The sequence below is a fragment of the Xenopus tropicalis genome, chromosome 3 (genome assembly GCF_000004195.4).
Source record: "Xenopus tropicalis strain Nigerian chromosome 3, UCB_Xtro_10.0, whole genome shotgun sequence".
In the NCBI taxonomy this organism is placed as follows: domain Eukaryota; kingdom Metazoa; phylum Chordata; class Amphibia; order Anura; family Pipidae; genus Xenopus; species Xenopus tropicalis.
The window spans coordinates 138,760,995-138,785,469 of NC_030679.2; the positions used below are offsets into that span (position 1 = coordinate 138,760,995).

The 24,475-nt window shown below is 44.7% G+C and overlaps 1 protein-coding gene across 11 annotated transcripts in view; it reads left to right on the forward strand.

Moving 5' to 3' along the window:
- Positions 1-24,475, forward strand: part of dnm2 (dynamin 2) — a 61,211-nt gene that overhangs the window by 1,720 nt on the left and 35,016 nt on the right. For all 11 annotated transcript variants that reach the window (XM_031897875.1, XM_031897877.1, XM_031897878.1 and 8 more), the window contains 4 exon segments: positions 17,596-17,669; positions 19,505-19,654; positions 23,654-23,857; positions 23,975-24,073. In XM_031897875.1, coding sequence (XP_031753735.1) covers positions 17,596-17,669; positions 19,505-19,654; positions 23,654-23,857; positions 23,975-24,073 — 527 coding nt within the window.

A 24,475-nucleotide genomic window follows, 5' to 3' on the forward strand; every position in this document is an offset into this window, starting at 1 on the left:
GGACTGGGAGTCAGAATAGTCCCTGGCAGAACACAGAGGCCCAAACAGCCCCCCATAGGCCCAATAAATAGTGAGTGTCTATGGCACCTTACAGCAGCCCCTCTGGCATTTGCCTGAACCCACAGATTGCCAGTCTGGGCCTGATTTTCAGTACACAGAGGCCCAAACAGCCCCCCCATAGGCCCAATAAATAGTGAGTGTCTATGGCACCTTACAGCAGCCCCTCTGGCATTTGCCTGAACCCACAGATTGCCAGTCTGGGCCTGATTTTCAGTACACACAGGCCCAAACAGCCCCCCATAGGCCCAATAAATAGTGAGTGTCTATGGCATCTTACAGCAGCCCCTCTGGCATTTGCCTGAACCCACAGATTGCCAGTCCGGGCCTGATTTTCAGTACACAGAGGCCCAAACAGCCCCCCATAGGCCCAATAAATAGTGAGTGTCTATGGCATCTTACAGCAGCCCCTCTGGCATTTGCCTGAACCCACAGATTGCCAGTCTGGGCCTGATTTTCAGTACACAGAGGCCCAAACAGCCCCCCATAGGCCCAATAAATAGTGAGTGTCTATGGCACCTTACAGCAGCCCCTCTGGCATTTGCCTGAACCCACAGATTGCCAGTCCGGGCCTGATTTTCAGTACACGCAGGCCCAAACAGCCCCCCCATAGGCCCAATAAATAGTGAGTGTCTATGGCACCTTACAGCAGCCCCTCTGGCATTTGCCTGAACCCACAGATTGCCAGTCTGGGCCTGATTTTCAGTACACAGAGGCCCAAACAGCCCCCCCATAGGCCCAATAAATAGTGAGTGTCTATGGCATCTTACAGCAGCCCCTCTGGCATTTGCCAGAATCCGAATCAGAGCTATAACCTCAGACAGGGGAGTTCAGGGAGAAAGCCACAATGTTGGGGGCTACCTTCTGGGATGGATGTGAGGGGCAACCCATACATTACACAAGGAACATGTAGATGGTAATGTGGCCAAATATAGTGATGCTGTGTATCTATGCAGCCATGTACACTCGTAGGTGCCAGTGCTCCCTGTATCCGTTCATCACGTGAGCTGCTTGAGAAACGCTGAGATTTGTAGTTTTGCAAAATCTTGAGCTTCAAAGCTGTAAAAAGAAAATACAGTGTTTTGATTGAGCGCCGTCACTATTTTCAGCTTGTGAGCTTATATTTTCGTACATATTAAAGGCAAGGGCACCCTGCGAGCAGAGTTATATGCCCTGTGACCTCACCCAGTTGTTGAACCAGAATTCCCGGCGTCTGACAGGAGACACCCGGAGTTGTACGTTTCACAGCAACTGCTTCAGGGCTGCACTTTGGAAGTTCAGCGCTCAGTCCAAATGTGGGCATATTGGGGTTTGTAGGTAAAATTGACTTCTCATTTATGTTTTATTGGGGCACCTATCGCCAAATTTTCATGCAGCCCATGTTTTATAATTTAAAGGGGAACTTAAACCCGGTATTTGTGTGTGTAGCTTAAACCTGAACTTGGAGTTCGTTGCTTGATATTAGGTCACTCATTTCATGGTGAAAAGAGGAAACAACAGGGCTGATTAGATCTGTAGTTAATTACTAACTCTTTATAAGTTACAGAATATACAAGTTATAATAGGCTTTAACAGCCCAGCAGCCTATCACAGGGCAGAAAGATTACCCTGGTACTACAGGGCTCTTTCTTTAGGGGCTGTCAGCTTTGCAAGAGCTTTGGCTGCACTGGGCCACCTTATAAAGCAATGCCCATGGCTTCCGTAATGGAACAATGGCACCATACTATTACATTTGGCTTTGGGGACAAGGGAGGGTAACGGCTGCTGAATCTGTGGACTGGTGCAGCAGCCCTGTAATAGTTGAAATTTGCTTTAGGGCTTTACTTGCCCTTTAAATATTGAAATACTCTAAATATTAATCTAACTCCAATCACGCTGGGCGATAGATGGGTTTGGCACACTGTGGCCTGTGGTCATGGCGCTGGTATGATTAATAATTCCTAATGATCTATTACATGCAATTAATTGAGGCATGTTATGAAATATGGAGGAAATGCTGGCTTCCCAAGAAATGTGTAGGAAGTAGTGGGTCAGAAAGAAAACAATCATTGTATTTAACAGTTTACTGTCTGAAGAGCTTACAGTCTACTGCAGGGCTTGGTGTTTTGGCATTTGGGGGGTCTGTCGCCATGGGTAGAGTACAGCAGATCCCAGCAATTACGCGGTACATTCCAGTTCCACTCCATTGTCCTTTCGCCCACTGGCATTTCGACGTACGTATAAAGCGCACACGTAGTAGCGAGCCATTACTCCAAACAAGCTTTTCTTGCTGATACAAAGGTATTTACAGTGTCAACTCTTTGTTACACATCACAAAGCCTGTAACTAGGAGCATGAAGAGAAGGGGCCACACAAACACTGTGCGTATTCTGCAGTATCGGCCATTTAAACTGCTATGGTCCCTGCTGGAATAACTGTGTCTGTATAAATAATATATATCCTGTCATTAAAAGAATGCTCTGTGGCAACTAAATAACTAAACAGCTTTCTGTTAGCACTATGTAGATGGGATGGAAGGTCACAAATTAGATTGTATGCTCTGTGGCACTCTTAGGGTGAAGATACACAGAGCTACTAGTAGCTACAGAAACAGACTGATAACTGTCTCTACATGTGTTTTAGCAGGGGCAGTTCTCAGTATTACATAGTAACATAGTAAGTTAGGTTGAAAAAAGACGTACGTCCATCACGTTCAACCATAATGCCTTTATATAACCTGCCTAACTTCTAGTTGATCCAGAGGAAGGCAAAAAACCCCATCTGAAGCCTCTTTAAGGGGGGAGAAAAAATTCCTACCTGACCCCAAGATGGCAATCAGACCAGTCCCTGGATCAACTTGTACTAAGATCTATCTCCCATATCCCCTGTATTCCCTCACTTGTACTGAGAGCTATCTCCCCTACCCCTGTATTCCCTCACTTGTACTGAGAGCTATCCCCCCTACCCCTGTATTCCCTCACTTGTACTGAGAGCTATCCCCCATACCCCTGTATTCCCTCACTTGTACTGAGAGCTATCTCCCCTACCCCTGTATTCCCTCACTTGTACTGAGAGCTATCCCCCCTACCCCTGTATTCCCTCACTTGTACTGAGAGCTATCTCCCCATACCCCTGTATTCCCTCACTTGTACTGAGAGCTATCTCCCCATACCCCTGTATTCCCTCACTTGTACTGAGAGCTATCTCCCCTACCCCTGTATTCCCTCACTTGTACTGAGAGCTATCTCCCATACCCCTGTATTCCCTCACTTGTACTGAGAGCTATCCCCCCTACCCCTGTATTCCCTCACTTGTACTGAGAGCTATCTCCCATACCCCTGTATTCCCTCACTTGTACTGAGAGCTATCTCCCATACCCCTGTATTCCCTCACTTGTACTGAGAGCTATCTCCCCTACCCCTGTATTCCCTCACTTGTACTGAGAGCTATCCCCCTACCCCTGTATTCCCTCACTTGTACTGAGAGCTATCTCCCCTACCCCTGTATTCCCTCACTTGTACTGAGAGCTATCTCCCCTACCCCTGTATTCCCTCACTTGTACTGAGAGCTATCCCCCCTACCCCTGTATTCCCTCACTTGTACTGAGAGCTATCTCCCCTACCCCTGTATTCCCTCACTTGTACTGAGAGCTATCCCCCTACCCCTGTATTCCCTCACTTGTACTGAGAGCTATCTCCCCTACCCCTGTATTCCCTCACTTGTACTGAGAGCTATCCCCCCTACCCCTGTATTCCCTCACTTGTACTGAGAGAGCTATCTCCCCTACCCCTGTATTCCCTCACTTGTACTGAGAGCTATCTCCCCATACCCCTGTATTCCCTCACTTGTACTGAGAGCTATCTCCCCATACCCCTGTATTCCCTCACTTGTACTGAGAGCTATCTCCCATACCCCTTTATTCCCTCACTTGTACTAAGAGCTATCCCCCCTACCCCTGTATTCCCTCACTTGTACTGAGAGCTATCTCCCCTACCCCTGTATTCCCTCACTTGTACTGAGAGAGCTATCCCCCTACCCCTGTATTCCCTCACTTGTACTGAGAGCTATCTCCCCTACCCCTGTATTCCCTCACTTGTACTGAGAGAGCTATCTCCCCTACCCCTGTATATTCCCTCACTTGCTAAGAAGCCACCCAGCCCCTACTTGTACCTATCTAATGTATCAGCCAGTACGACTTAGAGCTGGGCGGTATGACCAAAAATTTATATCACGGTATTTTCAAAATTATATCGGTATCACGGTATTTGACGGTATATAAATAAAAAAATAAATAATAAATATTGGTGGCCCCCCCCAACACCAACCCCAGCCCCCCCCAACCCCAGCCCCAACCCCCCAGCCCCAGCCCCAGCCCCCCCAACCCCAGCCCCAACCCCCCCAGCCCCCCCCAACCCCAGCCCCAACCCCCACCCCCCCAGCCCCAACCCCCCCCAACCACAACCCCCAACCCCCCCCAACCACAACCCCCCCCAACCGCAGCCCCAACCCCCCAGCCGCCACAACCCCCCCAGCAGAACTTACCCAACTTGTAGTTCCTCCAGCTCCAGCGATGCGTCCTAGCGTGCGCGCTGACGTCACATGCGCGCTGACGTCACATGCGCGCCGACGTCACGTACGCACGGGCGCAACCCGGAAGTAACAGGAGAAAAAAAGCAGGAGGCGCGCATACCGGTATAGCGGTATGTTTAAAACTTATACCGTTTTTTTTTTTAAAACCGGTATACCGGTTAAACCGGTATACCGCCCAGCACTAGTACGACTGATTCAGGGAGGGAATCCCACAGCCTCACAGCTCTCACTGTAACAAACCCTTTCCCAATATTTAAACGGAACCTCCCTTCTTCTAAACGGAGTGGGGGCTCTCGTGTCCGTTGGAAGGACCTACTGGTAAATAAAGCATTAGAGAGGTTATTATATGATCCCCTTATATATTTATACATAGTTATCATATCCCCCTTAAGCGCCTCTTCTCCAGTGTAAACAGACCCAACTTGGCCAGTCTTTCCCCATAACTGAGACTTCCCATACCCTTTACCAGCTTAGTTGCCCTTCTCTGGACCCTCTCTATTGTCTATGGCAGGGAATTTTCTGGCATTTAGTAGCCATGACAAGTAGCTGCTACTAAGTAGCTCTGGGTGTCTTCACCCTTAGTGTTTTGTAATGAAATGTATTATGGTGTTGTTACGGTTTGACAATAATCATTACTTATTTCTTAGAATTCTATGTGGCTGTCTCTGTCTGTGTGTTGTGTTCCCTGCTTCCCCTACAGATACCTGGCATGTTAGAAATTTGTGGCCCAACAATCGGATCAGCCTGATTTGGCCCAGCATGTAAGTGGCGTCCTGTGGGGGGGGGGGGGGGCGGCGGCAAGTGCCACAGTTTTGGAACCCCAGTTTTAAGGGCAAGTACAGACCAGGACTGGCATTCAAAATAAGCTCTGGCATTTCAATTACATTTAGGCCCAAACAGCCCCCCCACCTTCCCAAGTAAAGAATAAAGCTTCTCTCATGGACAGAGAAGTAACAACCAAAAAGGCCTTTTTTAGGTCTTTCTATAACTGTTAACCCTATAATTACCCCCTTGCCTTTAACTATAGTCTCAATACTCTTCTAATTTAATACTGACACCGTATAATAAATATGCCCGTGCCATATCAGTCTCTCATTCAAACCACTCCCTGGCAACTAGATAACTGCTGAAGTTCAAACTGGAGAGCTGCTGAACAAAAAGTGAAATAATTTAAAAACCACATATAATAAAAAAAATGAATACCAACTGCAGATAGTCTCAGAAAATTACTCCCCAACCTTTCTTATTCATGGGTCAGTCACATGTAAAAAGACTTGGAGAGCAACACAAGCTTCATTAAAGGACCCAAATAAGGGCTGTGATTGGCTATTAGGGGCCTCTATGCACACTATCAGCTTACAGGGGCTTTATTTGGTAGTAAGTCTTGTTTTTATTCAACCAAAACTTGCCCCCAAGTCAGGAATTAAAAAATAACTCCCTGGTTTGGGGGCACTGAGAGCAACATCCAAGGGGTTGGGGAGCAACATGTTGCCCCCGAGCCACTGGTTGGGGATCACTGCTCTATATCATACTATAAAGTTAACTCAAAGGGGAACAAACCCTTCTAATTGTGTGTTTGTATAGTTTGGACTGGCCTCACAAGTGCCAGCTAGCAGTGTTTAGGGACCTGGCAGTTTGTTTGTGTTGCATTTGCTGTAATTAATAATAGGCGTGTGGGCAGGTGCAGAAACCACTGTGCCTTAGTGAGTCGCATCCTCGCTGTCAGCAGTGCTTATCTGTGTGTGAATAAATAGGAGCACACCCATTACAGTTATGCACGTTCTTATTTGTCTTATCGAGCACTCGGGGCAAAAGAAGCAGCTGTGTAAGGGGAACCCGGCCCGGCACAACCGAGCACTAGGGTTTGTGTCACAAGGCAGCCCTGTGCAAAGGTCGCACTCGGAGCCACACACCTACATTTACACACCCAGTTAGCAGCACCCAAGTGCACCCTGCAGGATCCCCTTACAGCAGAGCTGCTCTACCGGTCTCACTGACTCATCGGCCGCGCTCCTGGGAGCCGGAGTAGAAAGCAAGGGCCCTTGGGGCAGTCCGAGGGAGGGATTGTAAACACCGAGCAGCGCTTTTCTGCTCCGTGGATTTGCCTCTTACCTGCTGAGGCATAGTCTGCACTGTATGCATTATGTTCATTCCTCAGACATTTCCATTTGTGCCTATAACAAGGGAGCTGCCATGTTGCTAGACTTGGCCAAGGTACGCACCCAGCTAACCACTATGCTGCCTCTAAATGAGAAATTAGCTTTATAAAGTCCTGATGCACATCGGCCAATCCACAAAGCAAGCGGGTAGCGTTTTCCGTTCTTCTGCTTCAAAGCAAATATCTGATTGGCTGCTTTGGGTTACTAGACCTGGAGAAACATTGTGCACCTCTTATTGGAGCTTACTGTCCCTTTTTCTACATTAAAATTTGTATGAGTTGCCTTGCAGAAACACCGGCTTATTCGTTTTCAAGGGATAATCGCCCTGACCTGCGAGGGATTCGGTTTTTCCAGCAAGAAAAACTTGGAAAGGCATAGAATCGCCAATGTGCCATTTCTCTATAGCAGTCAAATGTAAAAAGACTTGGGGAGCAACACAAGCACCATAAAAGTTCATGGAGGAGCCAAATAAGGGCTAAGATTGGCTATTAGGGGCCTCTATGCACACTATCAGCTTACAGGGGGCTTTATTTGGTAGGAAATCTTGTTTTTATTCAACCAAAACTTGCCCCCAAGTCAGGAATTCAAAAATAACTCCCTGGTTTGGGGGCACTGAGAGCAACACCCAAGGGGTTGGGGAGCAACATGTTGCCCTGAGCCACTGGTTGGGGATCCCTGCTCTGTAGGATAAACTACATGTGACATAATAAATGGATTTTGTTGGTCAGAGTTTATCACATTGCTGGTAAATTTGTAATACCAGCCCCGGCCCTGGGTAGTATCTTACTGGCTAGACCGGTGAAATGCCGGCTAAGTGGCAACCCTGTCTGTCGATCTGACCCCATCTCACAGAATCTCCCCGCGCAGCTTAGGGATGCGAGTATCTGCAAACATTACTGTTTCCTAAATGTGTCACCCCGAGCAAGTGCAATGTGGTATTTAATGTGACAAATGCACAAGTGTGTGGTGTCAGCAGTCTCGCAGGAACTGGAAATGGGGAAATTGCTGAACTGTAAATATACACAGGGGAACGTGATACTTGGGGGCCCATCATGTACACAGATATGGTTTTTGTTTTATGGTTGCGGAAAGAGAATCCCCTTTATTGTTCTCATTGTTTCTGTCGCACAAATTATCTGTGGGAACCCAGCCCTCTCTCTCTGTACCTTACACAGTGGCTCTGGTTTCATTGCTCCTTTAGCAAATAGGGTGAGAAAAATCAAAATAATCAAAAGCCACAACTATCTTTTCTTTTTCTTTTCTCTCCCTCACTTCGGTTCATATTTTATACAGTGTTCTGTCTGAAACAGTTACAATCTAGTCTCTCAGTTCTACAAAATTGATATTGATATCAAGGTGCCAGATTTTTTATATATACTTCCTCTATGTAGGGGCTCATTGTAATACAGGTATCAGACCCCTTATCCGGAAACCCATTATCCAGAAAGTTCCAAATTACGGAATGGCCACCTCCGAATAGACTCCATTTTAATCAAATAATTCATATTTTTGAAATTGATTTCCTTTTTCTCTGTAATAATAAAACAGTACCTGTACTTGATCCCAACTAAGATATAATTACCCCTTATTGGGGGCAGAACAGCCCTATTGGGTTTATTTAATGGTTAAATGATTCCCTTTTCTCTGTAATAATAAAACAGTACCTGTACTTGATCCCAACTAAGATATAATTACCCCTTATTGGGGCAGAACAGCCCTATTGGGTTTATTTAATGGTTAAATGATTCCCTTTTCTCTGTAATAATAAAACAGTACCTGTACTTGATCCCAACTAAGATATAATTACCCCTTATTGGGGGCAGAACAGCCCTATTGGGTTTATTTAATGGTTAAATGATTCCCTTTTCTCTGTAATAATAAAACAGTACCTGTACTTGATCCCAACTAAGATATAATTACCCCTTATTGGGGGCAGAACAGCCCTATTGGGTTTATTTAATGGTTAAATGATTCCCTTTTCTCTGTAATAATAAAACAGTACCTGTACTTGATTCCAACTAAGATATAATTACCCCTTATTGGGGCAGAACAGCCCTATTGGGTTTATTTAATGGTTAAATGATTCCCTTTTCTCTGTAATAATAAAACAGTACCTGTACTTGATCCCAACTAAGATATAATTACCCCTTATTGGGGCAGAACAGCCCTATTGGGTTTATTTCATGGTTAAATGATTCCCTTTTCTCTGTAATAATAAAACAGTACCTGTACTTGTTCCCAACTAAGATATAATTACCCCTTATTGGGGGCAGAACAGCCCTATTGGGTTTATTCAACGTTTAAATTATTTTTTAATAGACTTAAGGTAAGGTCCGAATTATGGAAAGACCCCTTATCTGGAAAACACAAGGTTCCAAACATTCCAAACATTCTGGATAATGGGTCCCATACCTGTACTTGAATATTTGTATTTTTGGTGAATAATACTTGTTTTTAGATCGTTTTTGTATGTTATATATAAAGGTTTTTTTTCTCTTTATTGCAAGATTTCAGCTGCCGTTTCAGGCCCTTCAGACCAACTCAACCACTTATCTGCCCATGTATGGGGCCCTCCAACAGGCCACCCCAATCAATATCTGGACTAAAATTGTCCCAATGTTGATTCCCAGGGGCTATTATCCCCCCCCCCCCGCCCACTGATACTATAGGCACCATCTCTCCCTACTATACCTGCTATCCCACAGCCCCAGTCCCTTCCCAGAGGCTATTATCCCACTGCTACTATAGGCACCATCTCTCCCTACTATACCTGCTATCCCACAGCCCCAGTCCCTTCCCAGAGGCTATTATCCTCCCACTGCTACTATAGGCACCATCTCTCCCTACTATACCTGCTATCCCACAGCCCCAGTCCCTTCCCAGAGGCTATTATCCTCCCACTGCTACTATAGGCACCATCTCTCCCTACTATACCTGCTATCCCACAGCCCCAGTCCCTTCCCAGAGGCTATTATCCCCCCACTGCTACTATAGGCACCATCTCTCCCTACTATACCTGCTATCCCACAGCCCCAGTCCCTTCCCAGAGGCTATTATCCCACTGCTACTATAGGCACCATCTCTCCCTACTATACCTGCTATCCCACAGCCCCAGTCCCTTCCCAGAGGCTATTATCCCCCCACTGCTACTATAGGCACCATCTCTCCCTACTATACCTGCTATCCCACAGCCCCAGTCCCTTCCCAGAGGCTATTATCCCCCCACTGCTACTATAGGCACCATCTCTCCCTACTATACCTGCTATCCCCCAGCCCCAGTCCCTTCCCAGAGGCTATTATCCCCCCACTGCTACTATAGGCACCATCTCTCCCTACTATACCTGCTATCCCACAGCCCCAGTCCCTTCCCAGAGGCTATTATCCCCCCACTGCTACTATAGGCACCATCTCTCCCTACTATACCTGCTATCCCCCAGCCCCAGTCCCTTCCCAGAGGCTATTATCCCCCCACTGCTACTATAGGCACCATCTCTCCCTACTATACCTGCTATCCCACAGCCCCAGTCCCTTCCCAGAGGCTATTATCCCCCCACTGCTACTATAGGCACCATCTCTCCCTACTATACCTGCTATCCCACAGCCCCAGTCCCTTCCCAGAGGCTATTATCCCCCCACTGCTACTATAGGCACCATCTCTCCCTACTATACCTGCTATCCCACAGCCCCAGTCCCTTCCCAGAGGCTATTATCCCACTGCTACTATAGGCACCATCTCTCCCTACTATACCTGCTATCCCACAGCCCCAGTCCCTTCCCAGAGGCTATTATCCCCCCACTGCTACTATAGGCACCATCTCTCCCTACTATACCTGCTATCCCACAGCCCCAGTCCCTTCCCAGAGGCTATTATCCCCCCACTGCTACTATAGGCACCATCTCTCCCTACTATACCTGCTATCCCACAGTCCCTTCCCAGAGGCTAGCCACAGTCTTTTTACGTTTCTATAGGAGCTGCCACATTGCCTGTATAGTCAGATTTTCTTTACTTTCCTTATCTGCAACTTCTTTACTTTGTAGAATTTGTGGTAGCAGTGTGATGACAGATAAAAGAGTAATATTTCCGGCAGACCTTGAGAGCCAGCTGACCTGGTTGCTGTTAGGGTGAAGACACACAGAGCTACTAAGTAGCAGCTATTTTTCACGGCTACTAAACTCTAGAAAATCCCCTGCCATAGACAGTATTGAGAATTGCCTTTGCTAAAACAGTTGTAGAGCGTGTTATCCGTAAATGATCAGCATTGTCTATTTTAGTAACCATGACGAGTAGCTGCTACTAGTAGCTCTGTGTGCCTTCACCCTTAAGGTCCTGCTTTTCATAGCAATCAGCAGATTTCCTTCTCTTTTCTGATGGCTCCAAGCAAAATCACACATACAAAAGCAGTGTTTCTGCACTTATTGTCCCCAGATGTTGCCATATTACAGCTCCCAGCATCCTCTACTGTTAAATCAAGCAGGTTGGAAGTTTTAGTCCTGCATGGCAAAGAAGGGGTGCTGGGACTTGTAGTCCATATTAGGGATGAAGGGGTCAGCTTAGGTATGCATAATTTGGTTAATGATTCATATACAGCTGCTTTACAGGTACAGGTATGGGGCCCCTTATCCAGAATGCTCGGGACCTGGGGTTTTCTGGATAAGGGGTCTTTCCTTAATTTGGATCTCCATACCTTAAGTCTGCTAAAAAAATTATTTAAACAGTGATTAAACCCAATATGCCAATATGATTGTTTTGGCTCCAATAAGGATTAATTATTTTTTGGTTGGGATCAAGTACAGGTACTGTTTTATTATTACAGAGAAAAGGGAATCATTTAACCATTAAATAAACCCAATAGGGCTGTTCTGCCCCAATAAGGGGTAATTATATCTTAGTTGGGATCAAGTACAGGTACTGTTTTATTATTACAGAGAAAAGGGAATCATTTAACCCTTAAATAAACCCAATAGGGCTGTTCTGCTCCCAATAAGGGGTAATTATATCTTAGTTGGGATCAAGTACAGGTACTGTTTTATTATTACAGAGAAAAGGGAATCATTTAACCATGAAATAAACCCAATAGGGCTGTTCTGCCCCAATAAGGGGTAATTATATCTTAGTTGGGATCAAGTACAGGTACTGTTTTATTATTACAGAGAAAAGGGAATCATTTAACCATTAAATAAACCCAATAGGGCTGTTCTGCCCCCAATAAGGGGTAATTATATCTTAGTTGGGATCAAGTACAGGTACTGTGTTATTATTACAGAGAAAAAAATGTAAATTATTTAATTAAAATGGAGTCTATGGGAGATAACCTTTCCATAATTCGGAACTTTCTGTATAATGGGTTTCCGAATAAGGGGTCCGATACCTGTACAGATTTTTCCAGGCAGATTAGGGTATTTTAACCATATTTTTCTCTGCATTCCTGGCAAGCTAATGGCCATTTAGACCAATAAATCAATTGTGAGGCCAGAAGGTAGTGAAGAGGAACCAGAGCGGCGGCAGCTGGGCAGCGTCTCTCTCTTTCCTGCTGTTCGTATAAATCTGGTGTTTGAGCAGAATGAATGTAACGTGGGTGCCCATTCCCATGTATCTCTTGCGCTTACAAAGGAGCGACGTTCTTGATGCAGTTGTGCGACTGCCCTTGTTGTTTATTGCAAATGGGGACCCCGGAGCTGTCCCCTAGTCCAATTCACAGTGGAAAGCAGGAAGGACTGAGTGGCGCAGAGGGCGACTATAGGGATGTTCAAAGAGCACCTAAAATGGTTTTAGGTGCAACTGACTGGGGACCACAACCCCCTCATATATCCCCATCTGTGGAAGTTATATCGATATGAGAGAGACTGTTACATGTGGCTCCTACTGAGAGCTTATTGCCCACATATAGAGGCCTCTCTGTATTGTCTGCCCCTCCCCAACAGCAACACTGAACCAGGGTCACATACTTAATATCTCTCTCTGTCTCTTACACTCACTCGCATTCAGATGTCTCTTCCCAGGGAAAGCTTTTACAGGCAGGGCTGCAAATAACTTGCCGTTCATCACCCTCGCCAAATGGCATCTCTAACCTGTCCCTAATTATGTCTCCTATAGCGGCCCCTGACAGATTAGAGAGTCACCATTCCACGACAGCTGCACACTCACACACATACCCCCCGCTCTAAGACAGCAATGAGCCCCCATCTCCTGCCAATGCCTCCATGTTTTATCTTTCCTTCCCAGAATGCTCTCTTGTTTGCCCCAGTAATCAGTAGGAATTCACCAAACCCACTTTTTTGGGTTCGGCCGAACCCCCGAACACACCCTGAAGGATGCTGCTGAAACCTGAACCGAATCCGAATCCTAATTAGCATGTGCCAATTAGGATCGTGAAGGGTTAAAAATTGCTGTGTGTGCAGCTAATTAGCAAAAAAAGAGTTTTTGAGAAGGCCATCTCCCATAGTCCATTTTAATCAAATCGGTTCAGTTTTAAAAATGTTCTTTTTCTGTGTAGTAATAAAACCATAAAGGTACTGGACCCGTTATCTGGAAACCCATTATCCTTAAAGTTCCAAATTACAAGAAGACCATCAAATAATTCAACTTGATTTCCTTTTTCTCTGTAATACTTGATGGTAATTAAGATATAATTAATCCTTATGGGAAGAAAAAGAATGCTATACAGTTTATTAATTGTTTATTTCATTTTTAGTAGTCTTAAGGCACTGTGATCCAAATTATGGAAAGACCCCTTATCCAGGAAACCCCAGGTCCAGAGCATTCTGGATAATAGGTCCCGTAGCTGTACCTTGTACTTGTTCTTAACTAAGAAATAAGGTATAGAGATCCAAATTAAGGAAGTACCCATGATATAGAAAACCCCAGGTCCCGAGAAATCTGGATAACTGGTCCTGTAGCTGTACCTTGTACTTCTTTAATAAGGTATAGAGATCCAAATGAAGGTACCCCTGACATGGAAAACCCTAGGCCCCAAGCATTGTGGATAACGGGTCCCATAGCAGTACCTTGTACTTGTTCTTAACTAAGAAATAAGGTATAGAGATCCAAATTAAGGAAGAACCACTGATATGGAAAACACCAGGTCCCAAGCATTGTGGATAACGGGTCCCATAGCAGTACCTTGTACTTGTTCTTAACTAAGAAATAAGGTATAGAGATCCAAATTAAGGAAGTACCCATGATATAGAAAACCCCAGGTCCCGAGAAATCTGGATAACGGGTCCTGTAGCTGTACCTTGTACTTCTTTAATAAGGTATAGAGATCCAAATGAAGGTACCCCTGACATGGAAAACCCTAGGTCCCAAGCATTGTGGATAACGGGTCCCATAGCAGTACCTTGTACTTGTTCTTAACTAAGAAATAAGGTATAGAGATCCAAATTAAGGAAGAACCACTGATATGGAAAACACCAGATCCCAAGCATTGTGGATAATGGGTCCCATAGCAGTACCTTGTACTTGTTCTTAACTAAGAAATAAGGTATAGAGATCCAAATTAAGGTAGGATCCCTCTAACGCTACATGAAATGCAGAGTCTCCATAGGTGTAACCGGTGTACCTTGTTCCTTAACTCCATAGCAACTGTAAGGATTTCTCCCTGTTGTGTGCAATGAGGTCATTCTCTGATAAGCCTGACCCTAACGAGTTACACCTGGCTTAGGTGCCTTATGGGAAAGAACCACCGCAGCCATCTCGCCTCAGAAGAAAACCTGCAAATTTCCCACTGATAAACATATTAAAGTGGCTGTTCATATTAAATTTAACTTTTACAATAATGTAGAGAGTAATATTCTGTGACAGTCTGCAATTGGTCTTCATTTTTATTATTTATTTCACTTTTTGTTCAGCAACTCTCCAGTTATCTGGTTGCTAGGATCCAAACTTCCTTAGCAACCAGGGATTGAATGAAAGACTGATATATTGTAGCCTCACAGAGCAATAGTGTTTTGGCTTCCTGGGGTCAGTGATTAATGAAGACCATTTAGAATTGGCTATTGAATAACATAGTGAAGGGGTTATGACTAAAAGGCACTGAGTTTGCCCAGGAGCAGTAACTCATAGCAACCAATCGGCAGGTTGATTTTACAGGTCACCTGTTTAAAAGTAAACATCTTATTGGTTACTATGGATTACTGCTAATGGACAAACTTAGTGCCTTTTATTACATGGGGGGGTAAAAGTTAACGTAAAGGTGAACAACCCCTTAAGTTTTCCTTTAAATATGTTTCCTTTAGGTTTTCTGGACATTAAACTTGGCCAAGTCATACATGTCCAGGGCGGACCGTTTCCTCCCAGTCTGCCCCAAAGGCTTCAGTTCTGAGCCCCCCCTGCTGTTACCGGATACTTTGTACAAAGACTCTGCTGTCAGAGACCAAGTGGATGGGAGTTCTTGGACAGACAGGAAGGACTTTCCTACTGGGCCCATGGCACGTGTACAACACAATATTCTCCACGTAAAGGGGTTGTTCACCTTTTGAATTAACTTTTAATATGATATAGAGAGTCATATTCAAGGCAATTTTCAATTGGTCTTCATTTTTTTTTCTTTTCACTTTATTTTCAAGTTTGGAATTTCAGCAGTTACCTGGTTGCTAGGGTTCCAGTTACCTTAGCAACCAGGGGGTGGTTTGAATGAGAGACTGGAATATGAATAAGTAACAAAAAGTAAAAATAGCAATCAAATTGTAGACTTTGTTTGGCTGCCGGGGTCAGTGACCCCCATTTGGAAGCTGAAAAAAGTCAGAAGAAGAAGAAGGCAAATAATTTTAAACTATTAAAAATAAATAATGAAGACCAGTTGAAAAGTTGTTTAGAATTGGCCATTCTGTAAAATACTAAACGTTATTTTCAGGTGAACTTCCCCTTTAAAGTGGCAACGACGCATTCTTAAAGAACGCAAGGCATTCTGATTGGCTACTGAGACAGTAGATACATAGGCTGGACATAAACCATAATGAGAAATAATTGGGGGGGAAAAAAGCATTTGGGCAGAATAGTAACCCCTCTGTTTACCCTCCCTTCGGCCATTTCTCTAGTTTATCTTTGTTTCCCCCTATGGCAGCTTTTGTTCTCCTGATGCTTTATACGCCGGCCCCTCCCCGCTATTTATATAGCTGTCACACACAGGTACACGGGGAAGTCAAGGGCAACTTAGCCGGCTTTGTAGGGAAAGTGGTGCCATTAATATTTCATTAGTCGGGCTGGGTTCTGCTCTCGCCAGGTATTTCTGTAACATGAGTATAATTAGCGGCGCTGAGGGATGTGTATATAGGGATATAATACAGGCCTGACTCCTCTTTCCGCCATGTATTCCTGTAAGGGGGGTGGGCTGCACGCTCCGTGACCTTCCCTGCAGAGCGCCGGGCCCTTTCCTGTGTGTATCAGTGGTTCTGCTTCCTGTTGGTTATGGGCCAGCCTGTGTATAACTGTAGAATCACTGCTGGTATCTCGTGCCTTGCTAAACAAGCACTTTGTCCCGGCCAGGGTTAACCCCTTCGCAGCTATGTTCTCCTCCTGCCATGAACAGGTTAACATGCATAACAGTCTGTATTGCCAAGTCATCATACTGGGATCTAGCAGCGAGACTGTCAGAACCGACCCAGCTGTTTACAGACTAAACCTAGATCCGTGTATTTATGTATTATATCTGCTTCTTGTTCTCTGCATGGCTGTTTGCTGTGTTTCTATGGCATATTGAGGCATATAAAAGGTTGCCATATTTACCCCCTTAAGTACTTAAAGGCAGTAAGTTTACCCAGGAGCAGTAATCCATAGCAACCAATAAGATATTTGCTTTTAAACAGACGTCCAGTAAATTCTACATTCTGATTGGTTGCTATGGGTTACTCCTCCTGGGCAAATTTATTGCTTTTTATTACATAAACATCTTAGTGTTTTGGTGAGCAGAGAGGCATGAATGGCAGACCCAGGATGGATACTCTGTGTACTGTTCACTGTAGGCTGCCTGGGCATACTCAGCCACCCCAGTTGTGAGGGTGTTTGGCCATTTTGGACTAAGGTGCTGGGCCAAAACAGACTGATCTCATTGTTTGCCCCCCTGGCTAATGATTGGATTGTAATATCAGCCTAAGCAGACCCTTTGGGGTCTAGCCTGTATGAAAGATATTAGCCAGTCAGGCAGGCGCTATATACAGGGTATCTGCGAGTGGCTTAGTGGGCAACTGATATAGGCTTTGGGCAGCATAACTTTGCCACCCATTAGCAAACCTTGGTTATGTACTTCTGTTGGACCATTGCATAATACATTTAAAGGAAAACTAAACCCTCAAACAATGTAGGTCTCTATAAATAAATATATATATATATATTGCATAAACAGCTCATATGTAAAACCCTGCGTCATCTAAATAGACCATTTTCATATAAATATACTTTTTAGCAGTATGTGCCATTGGGTAATCCTAAATAGAAAACTGCCATTTTAAGTACTAAGGGCCGCCCCGTGGGATCATAGGATTCACAGTGCACACAAACAAGCCAAGGCACACATACAGGCTAGGCCCCATCAGCCAATGAATGGGCAGAGTTCTGCCTTTTACTCCCACACTACTTCCTGTTACAGTTAGAGCTGCATTACTTCCTGTCAGCTGATCTCTGAGGGAGCACACAGCCCATCACTAAATGGCGGCTCAAGGGAAAGGATGTAAAAGGGCAATATTTACTGATATATATATATTCCAGTTTGGCGACATTCTTTAATAGGTCACTTAACATAATAAAAACTATTTAAGTATTCATTCTGGGGGTATAGTTTTCCTTTAACCAGTGTTTGTCTGCTTTTTCTTGCAGGGATTTCTTGCCCCGTGGATCCGGCATTGTCACACGGCGCCCCCTTATCCTTCAGCTGATATTTTCCAAAACAGGTAGGTGATTATTTCACTAATGCCTCTGACCATTGGCTGATTCATCTTAACGGCTTGTTAGCCACTTGTGTAATGAAAACACATTTATATTACATTTAGTTTATGGCTTTATTTTTATAATTAAGGCTAACGTCCCCCCCCCGGCTACCACAGGTGACTAATTGCTCCAAAATGCCCTCCCACTAACAACAAAGGGAATCGCTAGGCCTACGCATCACTTCAGTTTTCCGAAGTTGCACAAAGTTTTGAAAACCCTTTGTTGCCAGTGGCATTTTGGAGTGATTTTCCATTTGAGCTGTACTGTGAAAGGGCCTGCTCCTGCCCCTGCTAATGGGTTACTCTATCATGTATGCACAGGTCATGGTGCAGGAGTTGGGGAAAAGGTGTAAATCTTATCAAACTTTTGTTCACATTCACTTTTCTTAGTCAGTAGCATCTATTTCCCACAGGTAGATCCTGTTTTACTCTCTCCCCTGTCATTCAGCCACCTTGTGACATTGTAACCCTTAGAACCTAGACCTATTGTACTTATTCCTGTGTACATGCAGATCTGTGTCTTATGGAATGGGAGATCCCTGCCATTTCATAAAGTGTTACAGAAGGGAACTATGGGACACGGAGTCTGCCCTTCCCACTGCAGGGTGATACAGTGACACAGACAGGAGGGAGCTATGGGACACGGAGTCTGCCCCTCCCACTGCAGGGTGATACAGTGACACAGACAGGAGGGGGCTATGGGACACGGAGTCTGCCCCTCCCACTGCAGGGTGATACAGTGACACAGACAGGAGCGGGCTATGGGACACGGAGTCTGTCCCTCCCACTGCAGGGTGATACAGTGACACAGACAGGAGGGGGCTATGGGAGACGGAGTCTGCCCCTCCCACTGCAGGGTGATACAGTGACACAGACAGGAGGGGGCTATGGGACACAGAGTCTGTCCCTCCCACTGCAGGGTGATACAGTGACACAGACAGGAGCGGGCTATGGGACACGGAGTCTGTCCCTCCCACTGCAGGGTGATACAGTGACACAGACAGGAGGGGGCTATGGGACATGGAGTCTGCCCCTCCCACTGCAGGGTGATACAGTGACACAGACAGGAGGGGGCTATGGGACACTGAGTCTGTCCCTCCCACTGCAGGGTGATACAGTGGCACAGACAGGAGGGGACTATGGGACACTGAGTCTGCCCCTCCCACTGCAGGGTTATACAGTGACACAGACAGGAGGGGGCTATGGGACATGGAGTCTGTCCCTCCCACTGCAGGGTGATACAGTGGCACAGACAGGAGCGGGCTATGGGACACAGAGTCTGTCCCTCCCACTGCAGGGTGATACAGTGGCACAGACAGGAGGGAACTATGGGACACGGAGTCTGCCCCTCCCACTTCAGGGTGATACAGTGACAGACAGGAGGGGGCTATGGGACATTGAATCTGTCCCTCCCACTGCAGGGTGATACAGTGACACAGACAAGAGGGGGCTATGGGACATTGAATCTGTCCCTCCCACTGCAGGGTGATACAGTGACAGACAGGAGGGGGCTATGGGACACGGAGTCTGCCCCTCCCACTGCAGGGTGATACAGTTAAAGTATAGCTAGCTTTCCTATCTGAGTTAGGAAAGAGTTTCTATTCAGACCTTTCCTTATGGTATTAATTGGCAATGAGAAGGCAGCTCCAATGTGTAAATGTTCCTGTGTCTGTTCCTTGTTACTGCCCTGGCATTGTTGTGCTATGTGCTGCTAGGGAATATATTAAGTTGAATATTTTCTGAAATATCAGATACATATTTTCTAATTCTGTTTTTCTTTTCTCTTCCTTTCATTATAGAATATGCAGAATTTCTACACTGTAAATCCAAGAAATTCACAGACTTTGATGAAGTTCGGCAGGAAATCGAAGCAGAGACAGACCGGGTGACGGGAACAAACAAAGGCATTTCGCCGGTGCCCATCAACCTGCGGGTGTATTCTCCCAATGGTGAGGGGAGAGTGCGAGAGCCATATCAAAGGGTTGCTGAGTCTGTTTTATTCATTTATGACGGGTGGTGGGCCTTGCCCCTTGCCACTCAGTGAGCTTCAAAACAGTAGTAATGGGGCCAAGGCTAAGGGTGAAGACACACAGAGCCACTAGTAGCAGCTACCTGTTGTGGCTGTTAAAATAGACAATGCTGATCATTTACTGATAATTGTCTCTATGTGTGTTTTTAGCAGAGGCAATTCTTAGTATTGTCTATGGCAGGGTATTTTCTGGCGTTTAGTAGCTGTGAAAAAGTATCTGCTACTAGTAGCTCAGTGTGTCTTCACCCTAAGGGCACATGGAGCTACTTAGTAGCAGCTACTTGTCATGGCTACTAAACACCAGAAAATACCCTGCCATAGACAATACTGAGAACTGCCTCTGCTAAAACAGTCATAGAGGCAATTATCAGTGGGTCTCCTGGGTATTATTCTCTGGATTAGTATTATAGACCATTTCACACAAGCAGCTGCAGCATGTACTCAAGGTAACTGGTCACCCCTCTGTGTGTGTCATGTTTCTGGGTTGCTATGAGCTACTGCTCCAGAGGGAAACTTTACCCCAATTGGGAAATTCCACCCTACATATATTATTTATAGCATGTTTAGAGTGCCCTGTCCTATACATTGCACTCAGGTGCTCATGCCTATACCATAGGTATAGCTATATGATCTGCCTGGTCTTTATACAGCCTTCCAGCATTCAGAACTAACCAGGTGCCTCCAGGTGTCATGTAGGCACCCATATATCATACACATATATCTTAATGGTGTACATTATGTTTTGGGCTTCTCTACAAGCCCAAGGCAACCCCAGCTCTATAGCAGGGAAGATCTGTGCCCCCAGTAGCCCCACATCTTCTTTTCTGCTGATTCCCTGCACATACTCTGTGCTGCTGTCACTTACCTGAGCTTAGGGGCCCACTCACAATATACTGTATATACAGAATATAAATGGCACAATATAACCTGAGCTTAGGGGCCCGCTCACACTATACTGTATATACAGAATATAAATGGCACAATATAACCTGAGCTTAGGGACCCGCTCACACTATACTGTATATACAGAATATAAATGGCACAATATAACCTGAGCTTAGGGGCCCGCTCACACTATACTGTATATACAGAATATAAATGGCACAATATAACCTGAGCTTAGGGGCCCGCTCACACTATACTGTATATACAGAATATAAATGGCACAATATAACCTGAGCTTAGGGACCCACTCACACTATACTGTATATACAGAATATAAATAGCACAATATAACCTGAGCTTAGGGGCCCACTCACACTATACTGTATATACAAAATATAAATGGCACAATATAACCTGAGCTTAGGGACCCACTCACACTATACTGTATATATAGACTATAAATGGCACAGTATCAGGTTGGTTAGTATTTAATACAGATAATTACAACATGGCAGCTTAGAGGCCTGTGCAGTGTGCATCAGAATTTAATAATCCCCCCTGTAGCATCATCTTATATGACAGGCCAACCTCATTTTCTGCTTGATAATTTGCGACGACCCCTAAGCTTAGCTACCCAACAGCTTCTCAGAGCCCACTGAGTATATACAGTACCACTGACACTTTCCATGATGATAGAGAGTCTTGGGAAGCATCACAGAAGGCTTCAAATGGGGCTTTTATAGGCTGCTTCCCCACAAAACGTTTGCAAATGACATGAGATGCACAAAATTACTAATAAGAATCCTGTAGGTTTAAATTAATCCACCCAAAGAATGCCATTGGTCAAAACTAGCGCACCCAAAGCTGGTCTGTGTGAGCTGATAAGAGTAATTAAGCTAAGTCATATTTTTGTTTTACACAGGATAGTTTATATGCACAGATCATGTAATCAATACTTCTATACTATTTGATATTTCTTTATATTTATCATCCCAGCTCACCTGCCTTGGGTTGTCTCTCAGGTGACACCAATGGGGGGCTTAGGCCAGTCCAGACTGACAACAGAGGGCTACTCCATAGCCATAGGCTCACTATATATTAGACTGGTGTTGGCCCTTTGAGACACTGTATATTTATAATACCAAGGCCACAGTCTGAACCTGAACTCGTGTGTCCCTTTTAGATCTTACCTGTCATCTGTGAGTGTCCCCAACAAGCCCCTGTGACAAGTTTAAAGTCCTAGGTCATGGCTGCTATTGAGAGTCTGAAACTGAGGCTGTTGCAGTATATAAAATATGGCATTTTTTGGTCATATTCATTTTTAGGGTTTAGTTTTCCTTTAAAATACATTTCATGCGATTTAAAGGTGAAATTTGCCCAAGGCCCATGGGGTTTTAGTTACTGCTGATTCATCTTTACGTCACCATCAGTCAATTAGAGGAACATTTCATAAGATCCGATTGTCTGCAAGTATAAAATTCGGGAACTGGGCAAATAAAAGGGAACAACAACTCATTGTCTATACAAAGGATCCCTAGGCTGACCCCACCGAATAGCAATAATGGAATATGAACTGCAAGGGGAGAGGGGTTGCTTGTTTTTGGCAGTTATGGCGGGTGGATGGGATTGATCTGAAAAGGGATATATATATATATTATATATATATATATATATATTATATATATATTATATATATATATATATATATATTATATATATATATATATATATATATTATATATATATATTATATTATATATATCAAACTCAACAGTAGAAAGCACTCACAGCTACAGCATCAATCAGGTCAGTGATTTATTTCAGCATACCATCTGATGGTATGCTGTCAGCACCCAGCCTGTGCCCGATACTGGTGAGTGCCGATTCTTTGCAAGAATATATTATATATATAATATATAATTTAAGGTGCAGTGTTCATTCAGTGCCCGGGCCTCATTTGATTCATGGCAAGGTTTTTGATATATCAAAGGATTGTTGTATCCCTCATTTAGCCACTTCCAAAAAATATAATACAATAAATGTTTAAAATTCTAGTTCACCTTCGAATTAACTGATAATAAGGTGTAGACCCCAGCATTTTAAGACATATTGCAACTGGTCTTTATTTATGTATTTTTTTTTTACATTAGTTTTTGTACTGCTGCTCTCAGGCTTGGAATTTCAGTGGTTATCTGGTTGGAAGGGGTTATTTAGCCTAGAAACCATAGAGCAGTTTTAAATCAAAATGGAAGTCAGAGAGCCTGAATCAATAGATAAGCTGTAAATGAAAGAGAGAATAAAACTGAAGTCTTAAGGCAGCCATATTAGCGAGGTCACCAAATAAGCGGGTTGTCTCCCAACATGGCTACCTATTGTGGGTACATGGGCTGTTAGACCAAGGGCTGCATCAATGACTCAATGCCGTCTCCGATCCGACGGAAAATCAAACCTGCCCAATCGAGATCTGGCCAATTTTAGTCCAGACATTGGTGACTCCTCCAGTTAGCAGTCTGGAAGCAGAATAAAATGGCATATAATTAAAAAAAAATTGTGCTAAAAAAAAATGATGGCCAGCTGGAACGTTCCTTGGAACATGCTGAAACATACGCCTTGCTCTGGGTGGCCCTCCATGTGGGCAGCAGCTAGGCCTTGTGTTTGGGAAGCGCTGCTTTAGAGCTGGGATCTCTCAGCACAGAAGGTACTATTCTGGCTTATCTCTGAGTGGGCTATATATAGATAAATAGAGTTTGGGGGCTCTGTATGAGGCATAGCCAGCCCAGATAATAGTTGTAGGGCACATACAACAGCAGGAGGGGGGCAGGTATCCTTAAAAGGAGCTGCATGGTTTTCTCTACTGCAGGAAGGAATTTGGTACAGGAATGTCACACTCCAGGTGTTAAACTGTAACTCCCAGAATTTCCAGACAGCCGGGTGTAGGAGTTGTAACAGCAAATTAGTGTGGGAAATGTCACTGGGCAGGCTTGGCCTGTGGCACGCTGGAAGGTATTTAACTCTCTAACCAATCTTCTTTTAGTTTTGAACCTGACACTGATCGACCTCCCGGGTATAACCAAGGTTCCAGTAGGTGACCAGCCCCACGACATCGAGTACCAGATCAAAGATATGATCTTGCAGTTCATCAGCAGGGACAGCTGCCTCATCCTGGCTGTCACACCCGGCAACACTGACCTGGCCAACTCCGATGCCCTGAAAATGGCCAAGGAAGTGGATCCGCAAGGTAAGAACACAGTGGGATGCCCATCTGTGCCACTTAGTGCCAATAAGATCCATTTTTTTTAACCCCACCTACTAACCTTAACTTGGGAACTATCTTTGCATTGTTTTTGGTTTAAAGGTCTGCGGACAATTGGAGTTATTACCAAGCTGGATTTAATGGATGAAGGCACAGATGCCAAGGATATACTGGAAAATAAGCTGCTGCCCTTAAGAAGAGGTACACTAACTTATTTGTGTGTATGTCTAATGGAATTGTGGAGCACTGCATATTAAAGGAAAACTATACCCCCAGAATGAATACAGATAGTTGATATTATGTTAAGTGACCTGCTAAAGAATCTCCCCAAACTGGAATATATATATATCAGTAAATATTGCCCTTTTACATCCTTTCCCTTGAGCCGCCATTTTGTGATGGGCTGTGTGCTCCCTCAGAGATCAGCTGACAGGAAGTAATGCAGCTCTAACTGTAACAGGAAGTAGTGTGGGAGTAAAAGGCAGAACTCTGCCCATTCATTGGCTGATGGGGCCTAGCATGTATGTGTGCCATGACTTGTTTGTGCGCAATGTGAATCCTATGATCCCAGGGGGCAGCCCTTAATTCTTAAAGGCTACTTAT